Source organism: Lynx canadensis, chromosome A2, assembly GCF_007474595.2.
Source record: "Lynx canadensis isolate LIC74 chromosome A2, mLynCan4.pri.v2, whole genome shotgun sequence".
In the NCBI taxonomy this organism is placed as follows: domain Eukaryota; kingdom Metazoa; phylum Chordata; class Mammalia; order Carnivora; family Felidae; genus Lynx; species Lynx canadensis.
Genome location: NC_044304.2, coordinates 10,644,279 through 10,663,314, shown reverse-complemented (window position 1 = coordinate 10,663,314; position 19,036 = coordinate 10,644,279). Strand labels below are relative to the sequence as shown.

The following is a 19,036-nucleotide window of genomic DNA, read 5'->3' as shown; positions in this document are numbered from 1 at the left end:
AATAAAGGGGTCATCATGTGCTTTGGCTTACTGTTGCTGTTGTAACCAGCGATGGCAGACTTGGTGGCTTAAAAAGAACACAAAGGTATTAGCTTACAGTTCTGGAGATCAGAAGTCCAAAATGGGTCTCCCTGGGATAGAAATCAAGATGTCTTCACAGCTGCATTCCTTTCTAGAGATTCCAGGAGGATAACCCCCTTTCTTGCCTTCTCTAGCTTCTAGGGAACATCCTCCTCCCTTGTCCTATGGCTCCATCCTGTGTCTTCAATGCCAGCAGTGGCTGACTGAGTCTTTCCCTTCTCTCATTTCCTGGACCCTTAAGCTGCCTCCTTTTTCTCTTCATGGACCCTTGGGATTACAAGGGCTTCATCCAGTTAGTCCCAGATAACCTCTATCTTAAGATCAAGTGATGAGCAAACTTAATTCCTTCTGTAACTTTAATCCCTTTTCCCTTGTAACCTAACATTTTCACAGCTTCTGAGGATTGGGAAGCAGACATTTTTGGAAGGCCATCTATCTGCTGACCATACCATGTGACACAAGTGTGCCCAAACATATGTGAGCTGAAATCTGTTAGTGGAGCTTCTAGAAAACATGTATTTTCCCAATTAAAAAAACAGATCGTCAAAACGGTGAAATTGGAGTTTTCTCACATCTTTTCCCTAAGAAAAGACAGTAACTCATTGCTGAGAGTATCTTCATGGAAGTCCAGGGGCCTGATGAGGAAACTCAAGCCCAAAGTTGGAGCAAAAAACACTCAATATTGAACGCATTGAGGAGAGTAAGAGGAACAATTATACTTTACCCACATAAGCTCTATCCCAAGGCAGCACGCTTAGTGCCCCAGGAGATCTCAGCCAGGGACTTCACCCAGGGATGAATGTAAGAGTGTGCCAGTGAGTGCCTGGGCCCCCAGTTGTGTTGGATGCTGCCATCTACACCCACTGCATTCCCAACCCACCCAAAAAACTGCCCCTGAAGCAGAATAATCCTGGACTCACTTCCTGTCCCAAGAGACTTTTATGGAGGGGCGTGTCATCATCAACTTAGTCAATGTGGAACTTAGAAGGTCACAGTAGCCCCTGTGGACTGAGCACCTTCTCTGTGCCAGGTAATTCCCTGTGAGATCTAAAAAATTACTAACTTCTCAGGGTGCCTGCATGGCTCAGTTGGTTAAGCGTCCGACTTTGGCTCAGGTTATGATCTCACGGTTTGTAGGTTCAAGCCCTGCATCAAGCTCTGTGGTGACAGCTCAGAGCCTAGAGCCTGCTTTGGATTCTGTGTCTCCCTCTGCCCTCCTCTATTCATGCTCTCTCTCTCTCTCTCAAAAATAAATAAACATTAACTTTTTAAAAAAGATATTACTAACCAAAAGGATTCTCACACCAAATGCTTAGATGGAATTTCTCTAGTTTACAGATAAAGGAACAAAGGCTTGGAAGGTTCATTTCCTGTCATGAGGAAAAAGAGACACCTGCAAACTTGTGTATAAAGAAGCTGAACCACTGAGTCCCACATTTGACTGCCTAAGGTCAGACCTGAGGTAGGTAGGGGGGTTCTTATAGAAGAAAACCCCAAAATACTCACACTTGATTCTACCACTGGACCACATTCTTAATATGCAAAGGTTGTCTACAGACCAAGATCGTCAAAGTAACAACAGGGAGCTAGTTACAAGGCAGAATTTCTGGGCCACCCTGGGCATGTCAAATTAGCAGGAGCACTTCCTAAGCTATGACAAACAAAACCTTCTCCAGGTATTTTCAAGGGTCCTTTGGAGGCAAAATCATCCCTGGCTGAGGTCCACTGGTCTAGAGCAAGAGAACTCAGCATTCCAATAGAAGCACATCAGTTCATAATGGTCCAGTCCATAATTCTGGGGTAACCACTCAACCCTTCCAAGTCACATCTCTGCAAATGTGGAATGAGGCTCCTAACATTATGGCCCTCATAGAATGGCTTTTGAAAAAAATAAATGAGACAATACATATACAATTTCAAGCTCAGCCCATGGTGCCTGAAAAGATCTTTTTTTAAATGTTTTAAGCTTTTTTTAAAAAAAATGTTTATTTATTTTTGAGAGAGAGAGAGAGAGAGAGAGAGAGCGCACAAGTAGGGAAGGGGAAGAGAGAGAGGAAGACCCAGAATCTGAAGCAGGCTCCAGGCTCTGAGCTGTCAGCACAGAGCCCAACATGGGGCTTGAACTCAGAAACGGTGAGCTCATGACCCGAGCTGAAGTCAAATGCTCAACTGACTGAGCCACCCAGGCACCCCTCAAGTTTTTATTTAAATTCTTGTTAGTTAACATGCAGTGTGATATTTGTTTTAGGAGTAGAATTTAATGACTCATCGCTTACCTACAACACCCAGTGCTCATCACAACAAGTGTGCTCCTTAATCCCCATCACCCATTTAACCCCTCCCCTGCCCGCCTCCTCCCCAGCAACCCCTAGTTTGTTCTCTATAGCTAAGAGTCTCTTATGGTTTACCTCCCTCTCTCTCTTTTCTTCCTTCCCCTATGTTCATCTGTTTCATTTCTTAAATTCCACGTGTGAATGAAATCATATGGTATTTGTCTTTCTCTGGCTTATTTTGCTTAGCATAATGCACTCATTGCAAATGGAAAGATTTCAGTCTTTTTTATGCCTGAGTAATAGTCCGTTGTATACGTAAACCACATCTTCTTTATCCATTCATCACTCAATTGGCATTTGGGCTCTCTCCATGATTTGGCTCTTGTAGATAATGCTGCTATAAACATTGTAGTGCATGTGCCCCTTTGAATCATTACTTTTCTATCCTTTGGGTAAATATCTAGTAGTACATTTGCTGGATTGTAGGATAGTCCTATTTTTAATTTTTTGAGGAACTCCCATACTGTTTTCCAGAGTGGCTGCACCAGTTTGCATTCCCACTTACAGTGTAAGAGGGTTCCCCTTTATCCACATCCTGGCCAACACCTGTTGTTTCCTGCATTGTTAAATTTAGCCATCCTGACAGGTGTGAGGTGATATCTCATTGTGGTTTTGATTTGTATTTCCCTAACGATGAGTGACATTGAGCATCTTTTTGTGTGTCTGTCAGCCATCTGCATGTCTTTGGAAAAGTGTCTGTTCATGTCTTCTGCCCAAATCTTCACTGGATTATTAATTTTTCAGTGTGGAGTTTGAGAAGTTCTTTATAGATTTTGGACACTAACCTTATATCAGATATGTCATTTGTAAATATCTTCTCCCATTCTGTAGGCAGCCTTTTAGTTTTGTTGATTGTTTCCTTTGCTGTGCAGAAGCTTTTTATCTTGAAGAGGTCCCAATAGTTCATATTTGCTGTTGTTTCCCTTGCCTCCAGGTATCATGTCTAATAAGAAGTTGCTGCAGGGGAGCCTGGGTGGCTCAGTCAGTTAAGCGTCCGACTTCGGCTCAGGTCATGATCTCACAGCTTGTGAGTTCGAGCCCCTCATTGGGCTCTGTGCTGACAGCTCAGCCTGGAGTCTGCTTCAGATTCTGTGTCTCCCTCTCTCTCTGCCCCTCCTCTGCTTGTGCTCTCTCTCTCTCTCTCTCAAAAATAAATAAACATTAAAAAAAAAAGTTGCTGCAGCTGAGGGCAGAGAGATTGCTGCCTGTGTTCCCCACTGGGATTTTGATGGTCTCACATTGAGGTCTTTCACACATTTGGAATTTATTTTTGTGTTTGGTGTAAGAAAGTGGTCCAGTTTCATTCTGCATGTTGCTGTCCAATTTTTCAACACCATTGTTGAAGAGACTGTCTTTTTTCTATTGGATATTCTTTCCTACTCTGTCGAAGATTAGTTAATCATATAGTTGTGGGTCCATTTCTGGGATTTCTATTCTGTTCCATTAATCTATGTGTCTGTTTTTGTGCCAGTACATTACTATCCTGATGACTATGCTTTAAAATATCGCTTGAATTACCAAGTGTTTCATAAATGTCAACTTTTAACCTGTATTAAGGATACAAACTCTTAACTGATTTGTCAAAATAATTATGAAGCCAAGGATTGTTGTATCCATGACTGTATAGGAAAGGAACACACCTTTGCTTGTTGAAGAAGGAATAGGGATTTTTCTAGAGCTATCAGGAGCTGTGTTCCCACCACAAGTCATTGTTTTGGAGAACCAAGGGACATAGTCAAGACAAGTTCCTGAGTTTTAGATTTGGAAAAAAACCTTTCACTTAGGGCTGTGAAAACTTTCAATGTTAGAGCTCTGGAAGCCAGGAAAGTTCAAGGAAGGGTAATAAAAATTGGATATGCCTGATTCTAATCTGATCTCTTGGGAACAGAGAATCTACAGGAAAAAATTCCATTCTGTCCATATAAGTTCCCCTAGGGAGATGTGCTCAGGGGTTGGAGTAATAATGGGAAATGTGTCTAATGAGCAGGTATAGGGAGCAGATACAGCAAACATAAGGAGCTGTAAATATCTCCTCAGTTGCAGCCCCTGACCTCCTGCTCCAATCTTAAGCTGGAGGACACATGGTTTTTGCATTTGGATTCCTAAGTCTGGCTTGGGGACCAATGCTTCACTCCTTCCTGCGGTCTGGGAACAGAGCTTTGGTTTCCATCATCAACCAATGGGGAGGAATTTGGACTTCCACATGGAAACCTTCCTCTCAGAGACCCCATCCAGGTGGGTCTCAGATCTCAGCAGGTACTTCAGGAAAGGTTCAGAGAGAATGGAAGCTGAAAGCTTTTACCTGAGGTCACCTGAGAGCCTAACCAGCCTAGTCTGGAGACAAGCTGGTGTGGTGAATTCATTCATTTATAATCAATTTATTTAATATGTTTAAAAAAGAAATGTCTGGTGAACTTGGAGATGCAAGGACTATTTCCACAATTAGGTGGTGGGAATAAAAGTCCAGTTGGACGAGACTAAAGAAGGAATGGGGATACTGACTCCCAGGAAAATGTGAACACTTCCAAGGAGTTTTGCAGTTAAAGGGAATATGAAAAAACACTATTAGGTATGGAGAGCATTGAAGTGCAGTGAGGGAATTTAAAAAATATTTTTAAGATGGGGTATATTGGAGCATATTCTGTATCCATTAGAAAGATCCAGACCAACGGAGGGAGCCACGATCTTGCAACTGCAGTTCTGAAGACATACATTTCACAGAATCTTCTCTCACATTAGGTATTCATTTAAAATTTTTATTTCAAAGACAAACAGGCATATGCTAGAGGGCTTTATTTTCCACTTATTTCATTACCTGGAGCCGGAAAATATTTTTGGGTTCGTTAGCCATTTACTTTCTCTGTCGTAACTTATTTGGGAAAGTTCTTTGCCTTGTATCCTGGGGTCTGAACATTCTTGTTCCTGCTTTTGTTTGTTTGTTTGTTGTTCTTGCTGAATCATTTTCCTTTTGCTCTTTGATTGCATTCTTTCAACGAATAATTCTCCTCCTACAAACCGATATTAAACTATATGCTAACCAACTAGAATGTAAATAAAAACATGAAGCAACAAAAGAAATAATTGCAAAATTTTAAGCCAAGTTGCTATTTGCTGTTTAATTCTTGTATGTATGTACAGATATATTTTCTGGGTGGTGTGAGAGTTTATAAACTTGAGTGGTCAAGTCTATCAGTCATATTTGTCTCCCACCCATTGCTTTTTATGTGCCTTGTAGTAATAAACTGCCTTTTGTATGTATCGCCACCTTCCCTCACATCTGTAATTCCTCACTATCTTTTGCTTCTTGTGATTAGATCCGTTCTCAGAGCTAGCAATCATCCTTCTACCATCCTGTGGAAACATGAATTCCTCTTGCATTCAACTTATATCTTTCTCACAAGAATGTGTGACTCCACTTATGTTTATATAGGATGAAATTATAATTTTAGATAATGCTCCCTGCACTACTTTTAAATGAATGATGGTTATAAATTATATTTTCGTATCTGCTTTTGGTTGTTGCCCATTCTATTTTGATATAGAGACCTGTGTTAATGCGATGAAATTATTGTTATTTTTAATCTTTTCTTGCAGAAGACAGTCTTTTAAAATTCAATTTCAATTAACAAGGTTGTTTTGAATCCACTATGTTTATCCTGGTTTTCTTGTTCCTGCTGTTCTTTTTATTTTATAAACTCCACTTTCTTTTTTTTAATTAAATTAAATTAAATTAAATTAAATTAAATTTAATTTAATTTAATTGTCAAGTTGGTTAACATACAGTGTGTACAATGTGCTCTTGATTTTGGGGGTAGATTCCCATGATTCATCGCTTACGTATAACACCCAGTGCTCATCCCAACAAGTGCCTTCCTCAATGCCCATCACCCATTTTCCCCTCTACCCTGCCCTCCTACCTCCCCATCAACCTCAGTTTGTTCTCTGTATTTAAGAGTCTCTTATGGTTTGGCTTCCCTCCCTCTCAGTTTGTAACTATTTTTCCCCTTCCCTTCCCCCAAGGTCTTCTGTTAAGTTTCTCAAGTTCCACATACGAGTGAAAACATATGATACCTGTCTTTCTCTGACTGACTTGTTTCACTTAGCATAATACCCTCCAGTTCCATTCACGTTGCTGCAAATGGCAGGATTTCATTCTTTCTCATTGCCAAGTTGGATTCCATTGTATGTATCTTCTTTATCCATTCATCAGTTGATGGACATTTGGGCTCTTTCCATAATTTGGCTGCTGTCGATAGTGCTGTCGATAGTGTAAACATTGGGATACATGTGCCTGTATGAGCCAGCACTCCTGTATCCCTTGGATAAATTCCTAATAGTGCTATTGCTGGTTCGAGGATGTGGCAAAATGGGAACACTTTTGCACTGTTGGTGGGAACGCAAACTGGTGCAGCCACTCTGGAAAACAGTGTGGAGGTTCCTCAAAAAATAAATTCCATTTTCTAGAAGTGTGTTTCTATCTCAATGCACACCTTTATCAAATGGCAAAAATGAACAAAGGAGGTGAGGTCCTGCTCATTTGGATCTTACATTAAATGAAGAAAGTAGAGTGAGTGACGTGTGTGCGACATAATGTACTCAGGGATATACAGATGAAGAAAGGAAATAGGTTTTTGAGGCACGTACAGGATTTTATAGGGTAGACTGTAGGGATGCCTACACACGTTGGACAAAAATCAGAAACAGGAGGAGAGTTGCCCGATGAGTTTGCCAAAAAAGAGATTAAAACCCAAAGCCCAGGAATTACAAAGGAATGTGAGGAAAGGGCCAGCTTCATCTGTTCCTGGGCCATATGAGAATAGATTTGTTGCTATTCCAAGTTCAAAGAGCAAATATGTGTAGATTCCAAATTTGAAACCCAAGTTTCTGATTATACAAGTTTGGAATTATATATTTTTTAGAAAAAGTTTTTTTAAGCAAATAATCCTTGAAAATCTCCCATTTTTTTGTACTCTGTGCATTTCCTTTTGTGAATTGTTGGTGTCTTTCCTTGCTTGTTATTCTGGTGGGATGTCTTGATAACATGAAGACATTCATACTTTTTCTTTTGGATAAATTGTTTTTGCTGTTTTATTATTCTAGGCATCAAGGAGATGTGCCTGGGTTGGGGTGTCACCAGAACCAGGGACACCTTTCTCATCACCATCGCTAGGGGCCACCTGAGCTCATCAGATCTTTCTCCCCACTTTTCTTGCTCTCAGTTTTTGAATTTGATTTTTTAGTTTTCTTTAAACACTGGACATGAAATGATCTTATTAAAATCGAGACCCATGTCTACATGCTCACGGGAAACTTAACTACTAGAATTTGGATGTTTTTGCAACTTATAGGAAAGACAATCTGATATTGCACAGCTTGCCTTGTATCATTGTTTGCCTAATTATTGCGACTGGAGGTGAGAATAGTCTGGTTGTGACATGGTCCAAGGAGGCTATAGAGCGTGTGTGTGTGTGTGTGTGTGTGTGTGTATGTGATGAGCAGTTCTCAAGACAGAGGTCCTGGAACCCACATTTCCAGTACGCGACCCTTAAAATACAGGTGCCAGATTTCTACCAACATATGAAGCTAAGATGGCCCATTTCTATTCAACGATTCCTTGGAAATGAAATTAATAACGTGCAAGGACCACCATGTGAAGGAGGGGTTCCTTGTGCCGGGAAGTTTCATCAGTGTCAGGAAGGCCACCTCATTCCTCAACATTCCCTGCCACCACCTCTCATCAGTCTTCCTCTCGCTCCTTCCCCTGGACACACTGGCTTTCTTTTGAGCCTGGGTCTTTAACACAATATGCAAACAACAAAAGGCAGGATGGTGAAGGGGAGTGGGAGACACTGGCTTCCGGTTAAGGAATTCCTTCCATGTTCAGGAAGGGGAGACTCAGAGGAGGTAAAGGCCCAGCGGAGGGAATACTGTCAGTGATGCTGTCACAGGCTGTGTGGTGAAAGATGGCAGCCCGATGCCTGGTGAGCAGGGCGTGATGTTGACACTGTGTGGCGCCCTCCAAACTAACGTGACCTGGTGTGTCGACCACCATCATGCTTTAAAAAATTAATTTAGAAAAACCCACGTCTTTCCTCAGAGCCGTCGCACCCATAGTTCCCTCTGATGGGCACGCTTTTCCCCAGAGGACCTTGTGTTTCCTGTCTCCTCAAGGGCTCTGTTTACATGTGTGACGGTGTGCCGGAACAACCAGGAAGAACCATCCCTCCATCCACGCTTCCCTTTACATAGGCTTTGTTTTTCTTCACGGCACCTGTAACCTCCTGATATTTTATCTGGGTCTTTATTTGCTTATCCCCTTTCTCCATCACTGAACCCTCCAGGCTTTTGTTTCTAGACACTTATACACTTTGCGTGAAGGTTAGTCAGTGCTCAAGGTTATTCCTCAAACGCGTGACAGAATTTCTCATTAAAAGTAAAGAAAACATGAGCACTTGGGGAAAATGTTAAGTGTGGGAAGTGAATACCTATTCAGAGCTGGCATGGAGATGCTGAGAGGGGACAAGTTCCATACAAAAACGATGGATATTCACTTTTGAATGCAAAATAAGAAATGTAGCATTTGAATGATATTTGCAAATTCATTATTGAGAAAATTAGTCATGGTATTTTTTTTTTTTTTGTTCCCTGGTAGTCACCTCCAGGTCATGAAACCAGGAAATGATACACAAATTTCAGAATTTTTTCTTCTGGGATTTTCAGAGGGCCCAGAACTGCAGCCCCTCATATTTGGGCTTTTCCTCTCCATGTACCTGATCACTGTGTTTGGGAACCTCCTCATCATCCTGGCCGTCAGCTCTGACTCCCACCTCCACACGCCCATGTACTTCTTCCTGGCCAACCTGTCCTTTGTAGACATCTGCTTCACGTCCACTACTGTCCCAAAGATGCTGGTGAACATCCAGACTCAGAGAAAAGTCATAACTTATGCAGGCTGCATCACACAGATGTTTTTTTTCCTACTTTTTGCTGGATTGGACAACTTTCTACTGGCTGTGATGGCTTATGACAGATTCATGGCCATCTGTCACCCTTTGCACTACGCGATCATCATGAAACCCACCTACTGTGGACTGCTGGTTCTGGTGTCTTGGATGATGAGCACCCTGAACTCATTATTACAAACCTCAATGCTGTTGCGGCTGTCCTTCTGTATAGAGGTGGAAATCGCCCACTTTTTTTGTGAACTCAATCAGATGATCCAACTTGCCTGTTCTGACACCTTTCTTAACGACATGGTGATGCATTTTGCAGCTGGATTGTTGGGCGGTGCTTCCCTAGCTGGGATCCTTTACTCTTATTATAAGATAGTTTCCTCCATACGTGGGATCTCATCAGCTCAGGGCAAGTATAAGGCATTTTATACCTGTGCATCTCACCTCTCAGTTGTCTCCTTATTTTACTGTACAGTCCTAGGAGTGTACCTCAGCTCTGCTGCTACCCAGAGTTCATGGTCAAGTGCAACAGCCTCAGGGATGTACACGGTGGTCACACCCATGCTGAACCCCTTTATCTACAGCCTGAGGAACAAAGACATAAAGAAGGCTTTGAAAAGAATCATTGGGGTTCCAGTGATGTAAGGGCCCATTGTCCTGGGACTAAAGATGTGCCCATGATTGCAAGGCTCAGAGCCTCAGAGACTGGATGGATCTGCTGTTCCTTGATCAGACTGGGGAAGTAGAATCTGTTCCTTCTGTTTATTTCCTGAAATTTCCATTTGTTTGATTTCAACCTCTCTATGTATTTAAGTAACTCACTTTATTAAACTTCTGATCTTTTTGATATACAGTTTATCCTTTGTCCATTTTCATATGTTCCCAATGTTTTCCCCATCCTTGGGTCACAAAGGCCTAGAAATTTCTGTATCTTACAATGGGAAAGTTGGATTTCTTTTTCTTTTTCTTTTCAAGATTTTATTTAAATTCATGTTAGTTAACATATAGTGTAGTATTGGTTTCAGGAGCAGAACTTAGTGATTCATCATTTACATGCAACACCTACCACTCATTACAAGTGCCCTTCTTCATGCACATCACACATTTAACCCATCCCCCCACTCACCTCCCTCCAGCAACCCTCACTTTCTTCTCTATCATTAAGAGTCTCTTATGGTCTGCCTCTCCCTCATTTCTATTTTATTTTTCAGAAGTTGGATTTCTTAAAAATATTTTCATTTCAAATGACTTCTATCATGCCAAGTAGATTTCCCAAAAGAATAATCATTCCTCATATGGAAGAAAACTACACTTGGCCACTAAGCCCTTTACATAATTCTATTGTCTGGGAGAATACAACACCACAGTGTTCACCTTGAGTCTGTCAATCTTTTTATATCATTACCTTAACTACTCTTCCTGAGAATGTGGACTCTAACAGTGTTCATTTTAAGCCTCAGGTTATTGACATCGATGCCTAAGCTAGGAAAGCCCAGGCACTCTCCTATGCCCATGTGCTTATGAACATTCCCACAGACATTTCCCTGACCAGAGCCTATGCTGTGACTGCACTGGCCCTTGGGGTACTTACTGTGATTGCAAGGCACAACTCCACAACACCTATCAGAGAACTCTAAAAAAACAAGGCTTATTACTTATAGGCTCTGCAAGGAATAGGCAGAAAGGTCTGGAGGGACCGTATAGAAATTCAGAAGGAGAGAGAGAGAGGCCATAATGGCAGGCCCTGCCTTTATTGGGGTCTCTGGTCAGAGTGTCTAGGGGTTCGCAGGATCCCTCTTTGTTGACAAATTTAAAACAGAAATTCTGGCACAGAAAGGGAAAATCAGGGTCACTCATGTGTCAGTATGTAGGTTACCCATGGCTTTCTGAAGAGGTGCTTCAGGCTGGGTGTGTTCTGAGTAGTTCTCTGGTGAGTAGAAGCATTCACCAAGGTGTCTAGAATGCCACCATCACTGCTTGTTCATAAAGTCATTGGAAATAAACTAGAACAACAGAATGATCATGACTGCGCTCCTCAATTGTCAGATCATGTGCCACAAATAAAAAGCAGCATCTTCTGGGGCCACTGGGTGGCTCAGTTGGTTAAGCATGCAACACTTGGTTTCAGCTCAGGTCATGATCTCACAGTTGATGAGATCGAGCCCCGCATTGGGCTCTGCTGCTGACAGCATGGAACTTGCTTGGGATTCTCTCTCCCTCTCTCTCTGTGACTCCATCACTCTCCCCCACTCTCTGTCTCTCAAAATAAATAAATAAACTTTAAAAAAGCATCACATCTTCTAATTGCCTCAGGTCTGTTAGCTTGGGTTATTGTGTCAATCAGCTACTGCTGTATAACAGGCGGTCCTTGTCAAATGAGATATCATTATACCTTTACAATCAAATGGAATCATATGCGGGGGAGCGTTTCTGATCTCTGCTGGGCTCCTCGTGGGTCTGGGGTCAAGTGTGCATCTCTACCTTGTGTTTCTAAGGCTCATGTGTGGTATTGTGTTTGGCTGTAGTGCTCTTCTGTCTTCAGTCAATTTACGGGCTCTTGTTACTACATTTGTACACGGAGGTTAATCTTCTACTTATAGAAAAAATCTGTTTATTGTGGGAATTACTTAATGTAATTCCATAGTTCATAGACCCATATTAACACTTGGCTTTCTTCCTCATTAGAAGTGCTATCTCCCACCCCTCTTAAGTGAGAATCAGCTACCTGGTCTCCAGATCCTACCCTTAGCTATGCACCATTAGATTTTTTCCCACTGAATTAAATCTTTGGAGTATAATTGTACACACTAAACTGCATATGTAAAGTGTACACTTTGGTGAATTAAAGGAACTACACAAAAATGAAGAGTACTCAGTGCAAGTTTCTATTTGTGTATAACTTAAGACTGTTGCATAGGCTTTAACTGCTTTGTTAGGTAATTACTAAAAATTTAAGCATCCCGGGCATCATATTCCCTATTTTTGATGGTAATGTGGGATTTGAAACATACCTGCATATGGGCATTGCTGGGAATGATAAAATATGTGGAACTTCTTTTTTGACCTCAAAGAAAACATTTCAGGGTAATGGTTGTGTCTTGGGTATGTATGTGGTTGCATACATTTTTCTTGCAAGTAAGTTCAGTCGTCGCATATGCACACACACAGATGCATTTATGATTTCATCTTTTATGTTGGAAGGAAACCGAGAGAGAACTGGGGAAGATGGCACTGAAAAGAATCCACATGAAATGGTTGCATCAACATGAAATGAAAGGATGCAGAAATACAGACAAAGATTGAAATGACAAAGAATGACTTTAAGTTTGATCATGACTTCCTTCCTGTCTCACTGGCTCAAAGGCCTCATAGACCACACTCACATTTATGCCCTGAGGAATTAATTCACTCTACCAGCTAATGGGACAGAATATCTCCAACTCGATTTAATTTTTTCTTTCTACCTACTGTGTTTTTGATATCAATTGCCCTTATCCAACGGACTCTGATGAGAGAATTGAGTCTTAAACTCAGTTCCTGCAAAGAATTTTATTGACTATGTCCCTATGAGATTTCTACTGCTGCTGTAAACCATCCCCATGCTAGCTGCTTAAGATGAACACATACACACTCTTACAGTTTTGGAGTCAGGTCTTGGAGGGAGTCTCATCGGGCTAAAAGCAAGATGTCTGCAGTGTTGAGATCCTTCTGGAGGCTCAGAGGAGAATCTATTGCAGTCTCCGTTGCTGGCCACCTCTTCCTCCACCTTCAGAGCCAGCAGGGTAGCATTTTCAAAGTCTCTGTGACACCAACTTCTTGTCTCCCTCCGCAACATCTGGAGGACCGTTATGGTTACCTTAGTCCCACCTGGACAATCAGTTAACTTTTCTATCTTTTTGTCTTTTTAAAAAATATCTTTTCCCTAAAATATTTTTTAACCAAAGTGTAATTAACATACAGTGTTTTATTAGTTTCAGTGGTACAATATAATGATTCAACCATTCTATACATTTCTTAGTACTCATTAGGATAAGTGTACTTTCTTTTTAATGTTTTAATTTAAATTCCCTTTCATTAACATACAGTGCAATATTAGTTCCACGTGTACAATTTGGTGATTCAACACTTCCATTAAAATACCAGGTGCTCATCCCAACAAGTGCAATCTTCAATCCCCATCTCCTATCTCCCCCTACCTCCCTTCTGGTAACCATCAGATTGTACTCTATTATTAAGAGTCTGTTTCTTGGTTTGTCCCCCCCTTTCTCTCTCTCTCTTTTTCTCTCTCTCTCTTCCTTTGCTCGTTGTTTTCTTCCTTAAATTCCACATATGAGGGGCACCTGGGTGGCGCAGTCATTTGACGTTCCAACTCTTGTTATAGGCTTAGGTCATGATCCCAGGGTTGTGGGATTGAGCTTGCATTGTGTGCTGTGCTGAGTGTGGAGCCTGCTTAAGATCCACTCTGTTTCCTTGCCCCTCTCCACCTCTCATGCTCTCTCTCCCTCTCGCTCTCTCTCAAATAAAAAAATTCCACATATGAATGAAATCATATGGTATTTGTCTTTCTCTGACTGACTTATTTCACTTAGTGTTATCCTCTCTAGCTCCATCCAAGTCATTGCAAATGGAAACATTTCATTCTTTTCTATGCCTGAGTAATATTCCGTTACACACACACACACACACACACACACACACCCCTCTTCTTTATCCATTCATCAGTTGATGGACACTTGTGTTGCTTCCATAATTGGGATATTGTAGCTAATGCCGCTAAAAACACTGGGGTGCATGTATCCCTTTCAGTTAGTATTTTTGTATATTCTTTGAGTAAATACCTAGTAGTGTAATTGCTGGATCATAGGGTAGTTCTATTTATAACTCTTTTGAGGGCTCTCCATACTGTTTTCCATGGTGGCTGCAACAGTTAGCATTCCCACCAACAATGCAAGTGAGTTCCCCTCTCCCCACATCCTCACCAATGCCTGTTGTTTCTTGTGTTGATGAACTACAAAAGACCCCGAATGGTCAAAGTGGCCTTGAAAAAGAAAAGCACAGCTGGAGGCACCACAATTACAGACTTGAAGTTATATTACAAAGCTGTAGTGATCAATACAGTATGGTACTGGCACAAAAGCAGACACGTAGACAATGGGACAGCATAGAAAACCCAGAAACAGACCCACAACCTGTGGTCAGTCTTTGACACAGCAGGAAAGAAAATGCAATGGGAATGAGGGAGTCTCTTCAACAAATGTTGCTGTGAAAACTGGACAGCAACATGCTAAAGAATGAAACTGGACCACTTTCTTACACCACATGCAAAAGTAAATTCAAAATTGATGAGAGACCGATAAGTGAGACAGGAAACCATCAAAATCACAGAGGAGAACCCAGAGAGTAACCTCCTTTGACATCAGCCTTGGCAACTTCTTTCTAGATGTGTCTCCTGAGGCAAGGGAGAGAAAAGCGGAAATAAACTATTACGACTTCATTAAAAAAAAAGATAAGTGTCCCCTTAATCTCCTTTATCTTTCTCACCCAACCTCCTGCACGACTCTTCTGAGGAAGCCATCATTTATTCTCTATATTTCAAGAGTCTGTTTTTTTGTCTCTTTTTTTTTCTGTTTTGTTTTGTTTTTGAAATTCTACTTATCAGTGAGATCATGTGCTATTTGTCTTTCTGACTGGCTTATGTCAATTAGCCTTATACCTTCTAGGTCCATCTGTGAAAATGACATGATCTCAATCTTTTTTTTGTAAATGAGTAATACTCCATTGTATACTATATACCACATCCTCTTTATCCATTCATCTATTGATGGACACTGGGGTTGTTTGCATATCTCAGCTATTATAAATAATGCTGCAAAAAACACAGGGGTGCATATATCTTTTCCTATTAATGTTTATGTTTTCTTTGGGTGAATATCCAGTAGTGCAGTTACAGGATCATATGTTAGTTCTATTTTTAATCAATATTTCATTCCACGAGGCCTCACCAATATACATTTTCACCAACAGTACACAAGGGTTTCAATTTCTCCCACCATCACTAATCTTTCTATCTTACTGTAAGTTGATTAGCAATCCTGTTCAATCTGCCACCTTAATTCTCCCTCGCTGTAAAAAATAACATGTTGATAGGTTCCTGGGGATTAGGGTGTGCACATATTTGAGAGGCCCTAATTTTGCTTTCTAAGAAAGTGTTTTCAGAAGTGTATTAATTTGTGTCACCCAAGGATCTGTATATGAAAGAAGCAAACAGAATTTACACAGCCTCTAAAATGAGTGCGTACATTATTCCCTCAAAATGAGATGCAGTGATGATCTTTGGTGCGGAAGACCTAAAACTTCCTATGCCTATCTCTAACACAGGATCCCAGGCTTGCTCATCAAAGAGTGGTCTATAGACCAGGATTCATGCATCAATGTCACCTAGCAGCTTGTTCTAAAGGCAGAATCTCTGGGCCACCGGGACTTGTGATTCAACTCCTGCATTTGTAGTGGGATCGTGTAGAATCATGGACACCTTGCAGACAAGGTGAAGTTGGAGAAGTGTTGGTCTAGAATAGGTGTTCTCACTTATTAACTTTGACATCTGGGACAGCATAATTCTATTTGTGGAGGGTGTTTTCTTACGGACGTAGGTGTTGAGAGCATCAGGCATTACCAGCCATGCCCAGGGGAAAATTCATTTCTGGTTGAGGACCACTGTCCCCAAGCTTGAGAACTAGAAGCATCCTGACAGAATCACACTCATGGCCCATTGTGTACTTGAGCAACGACTTCGGGCAGATCGCTAGATGCCACCAAGCGCTATTCCTGCATGGAGAAGGGAGTTCAGAAATGTTGCTCCTCAGGGATAACATGTTTACAGAAAACTGAATCAAATAATCCCCATAAGGTGCTCAGTACAGGTGATAGCACATACAAAGACCTAAGAATATATCTTATAATTAACAAACACTTTATAAGTGGGACTGAGGGACAGCTTTTAGCTTGAGATAAAGTAAGAAATTCCTAACTGTAATGGCAAATGTATCTTGAACCCAATGTGCGTAGTGCCCAAGGTTTATTATCAGAAGAACCAAGTTCTCCACCTCATTTAAAAGAAGAATAAACATGTCTGGAGATCTCTGGGTCCCCACCACAAGTCAGTGCCTTGAAGATAAAGAGACCTAGCCCTAGTGGGTTCTTCAGTCTTAGACCTGGAGGAAACTAAAACTGGGAGCTGAGATAAGGTGCTAGGAGATTATGAGGAAGGAGGCAAGTTCAAAGAAAAGGAGTAAAAAAAAATCCACCTGGATTCACTACTTCTAAAGGAGTCTCTTGGGAACAGATTTCTTAGAGAAATTTTCTTTGGGCACAAAAGAATTTTCCACTTGGAGCCATGCTGGAGTTAGAAGAGGGAAAATGTGTCTAATGAGCAGATACAGAGAGTTATACATAAGGCCGGTCTCGTGTCTGTCAGCCTGTGCACCTTGGACGGGAAGGGGCATGGTCTTTGTCTGTTTGCTCTGAGTCCTAATTCTGGCTGGAGACCGATGCTTCCCTCCTTCCTGCTGTCTTGGCTGAAGACAGAGCTTTTGTCCCTATTATCTGCCATCCAGGGAGGAAATCAGATTTCCACAAGGAGACCTTTTCATCACACGCCCCAGTACCGCGGTGGGTCAGGGCAAGTATAAAGTGTTTTCTACCTGTGTGTCTCACCTCTCGGTTGTCTCCTTATTTTATTGTACCAGCCTCGGAGTGTACCTTAGCTCTGCTGCTACCCAGAGCTCCCACTCAAGTGCCACAGCCTCGGTGATGTACACGGTGGTCACGCCCATGCTGAACCCCTTCATCTACAGCCTGAGGAACAAAGACATAAAGAGGGCTCTGAAGAGAATCGTTGGGGTTCCAGCGATGTAAGGTCTAATCATTGTGGGGCTGAAGAAGTGCCCGTGATTGCAGGGCTCAAAGCTTCAGAGCCAAGAACTGCTGTTCCTAGATCAGACGGTGGAAGTAAATTTCTGCTCCTTCTATTTATTTCCTGGAATTTCCATTTGTTTGTATTCAACTTGTCTGTACATTTACGTAATTCACTTTATTAAGCTTTCTGCTGATACATAGACAGTTTCTCCTTTGTCCATTTTCATTGGTCCCCAGTGTTTTCTGCAACCTTGGACCACAAATACCTTAGAAATTTCTGTATCTTACATTGGGGAAGTTGGATTTCCTAAAAACAATTTCTTTCAAATGACTTATACCATGCCAAGTAAACTCCCCTAGATTTTCCATGAGCATCGTCATGAGTTATATTCTTCATATGGAATAAAGCTATGCCTGGCCAGTAAGCCCTCTCCATAATTTTATTGTACATGAACACACAAACCACAGTTTCGCCTTGAGACTATCGATCATTTTATATCACAACCTGCATCATTCCTCCTGAGGATGTGGACTCTAACAGTGTTCAGTTTCAGCCTCTGGCTATTGACACGGTGCTCTGGCTATTGAAAGCCCAGGCACTCACCTGTGCCCATGTGCCTGTGGACATTCCCATGCACATTCCCTGGCGGCCTATGCTGTGACTGCACTGGCCCTTGGGTTCTTATTGTAAGCGCAAGAAACACCTCAGGAACACCCATCAGAGAACTCTAAAAATGCAACGTTTATTACTCAGGGATCCTGGAGAGCCCGTGGGACACCCTAAGGCCATTTGGGGAGGTGTCAGTGGGAGAGGGAGACATTGAGAGGGAGGGAGGAAGAGAGAGAAAGAGAGAGAGAGAGAGAGAGAGAGAGAGAGAGAGAGAGATAGCACTGCTGAGGCTTCTGGTTTATTGAGGTCCATGGCCAGAGTGACTAGGGTTTTGTGTCTCACACCTTAGTGCACAATTATATATGAGTAGATTTTGACTACTGAAGGGGAAAAGCAGGGTGATTCATGGGAAGTTATTTGAGCTCGCCAGGGCTTTCTAAACAGGTACTTCATGGCAGGGGCAGTCTAAGTAGTTGTATCACACACCTGACAATATATTTATTCAACATGGTGGTCTTTGAAATGGATGGCTCAGAAATCAAAAGCTTAATTTCAGGCACTTACTCTTACCATGCTACTGTATTTCATAACCGGTTTTCTGGTTTATTCTGTTATTCAGCTCGGTGTCCAGAGAGCCTACCATAGCCACTGGCAAACCTGATTAGCATAAGGTAACTCCCAGTCGAGTCTTCGGGGAAAGACACACTTGAATAAACAGATCAACCTGTTATTTTCTTAGTGTCAGGATGACATAAATATGAGGCCAAATTTCAGAACATGCATTTTGTTACTAAACAAAATTTTTTCTTTTCTTTTTTCCTTTTCTCTTTTCTTCTTTTCTTTTTTCTTTTCTTTCTTTTTTCTTCCCTTCCCATCCCTTCCCTTCCCTTCCCTTTTCCCTCCCTTTCCTTTCCTTTCCTTTCCTTTACCATCAGTGTTCAGGCTGTGCATCTATGTATTGAAGATTCGTGTCCACAACTGAGGGGGCTTATTCATTGAGGTACAGGATTGCTTAATGTCTTCCTATGTTTTATCACTGAATTCTCTTCCTGTTCATACTTGAGAACTTCCAATGTTACCTGCTAATGTGACTCTTTATGGTGTTACATGAAATAACTTCTTTTCTTATATATTGTCATAAATGC

General features: G+C 41.6%; 1 protein-coding gene across 1 annotated transcript; it reads left to right on the top strand.

Moving 5' to 3' along the window:
* The first annotated feature begins 9,079 nt into the window (after nucleotides 1–9,079).
* On the top strand, nucleotides 9,080–10,012 carry LOC115505221 (olfactory receptor-like protein OLF4). Its single transcript, XM_030302681.1, has one exon. The coding sequence runs from the start codon at nucleotides 9,080–9,082 to the stop codon at nucleotides 10,010–10,012; it is 933 nt and encodes a 310-aa protein (XP_030158541.1).
* The last annotated feature ends 9,024 nt before the right edge of the window (nucleotides 10,013–19,036 follow it).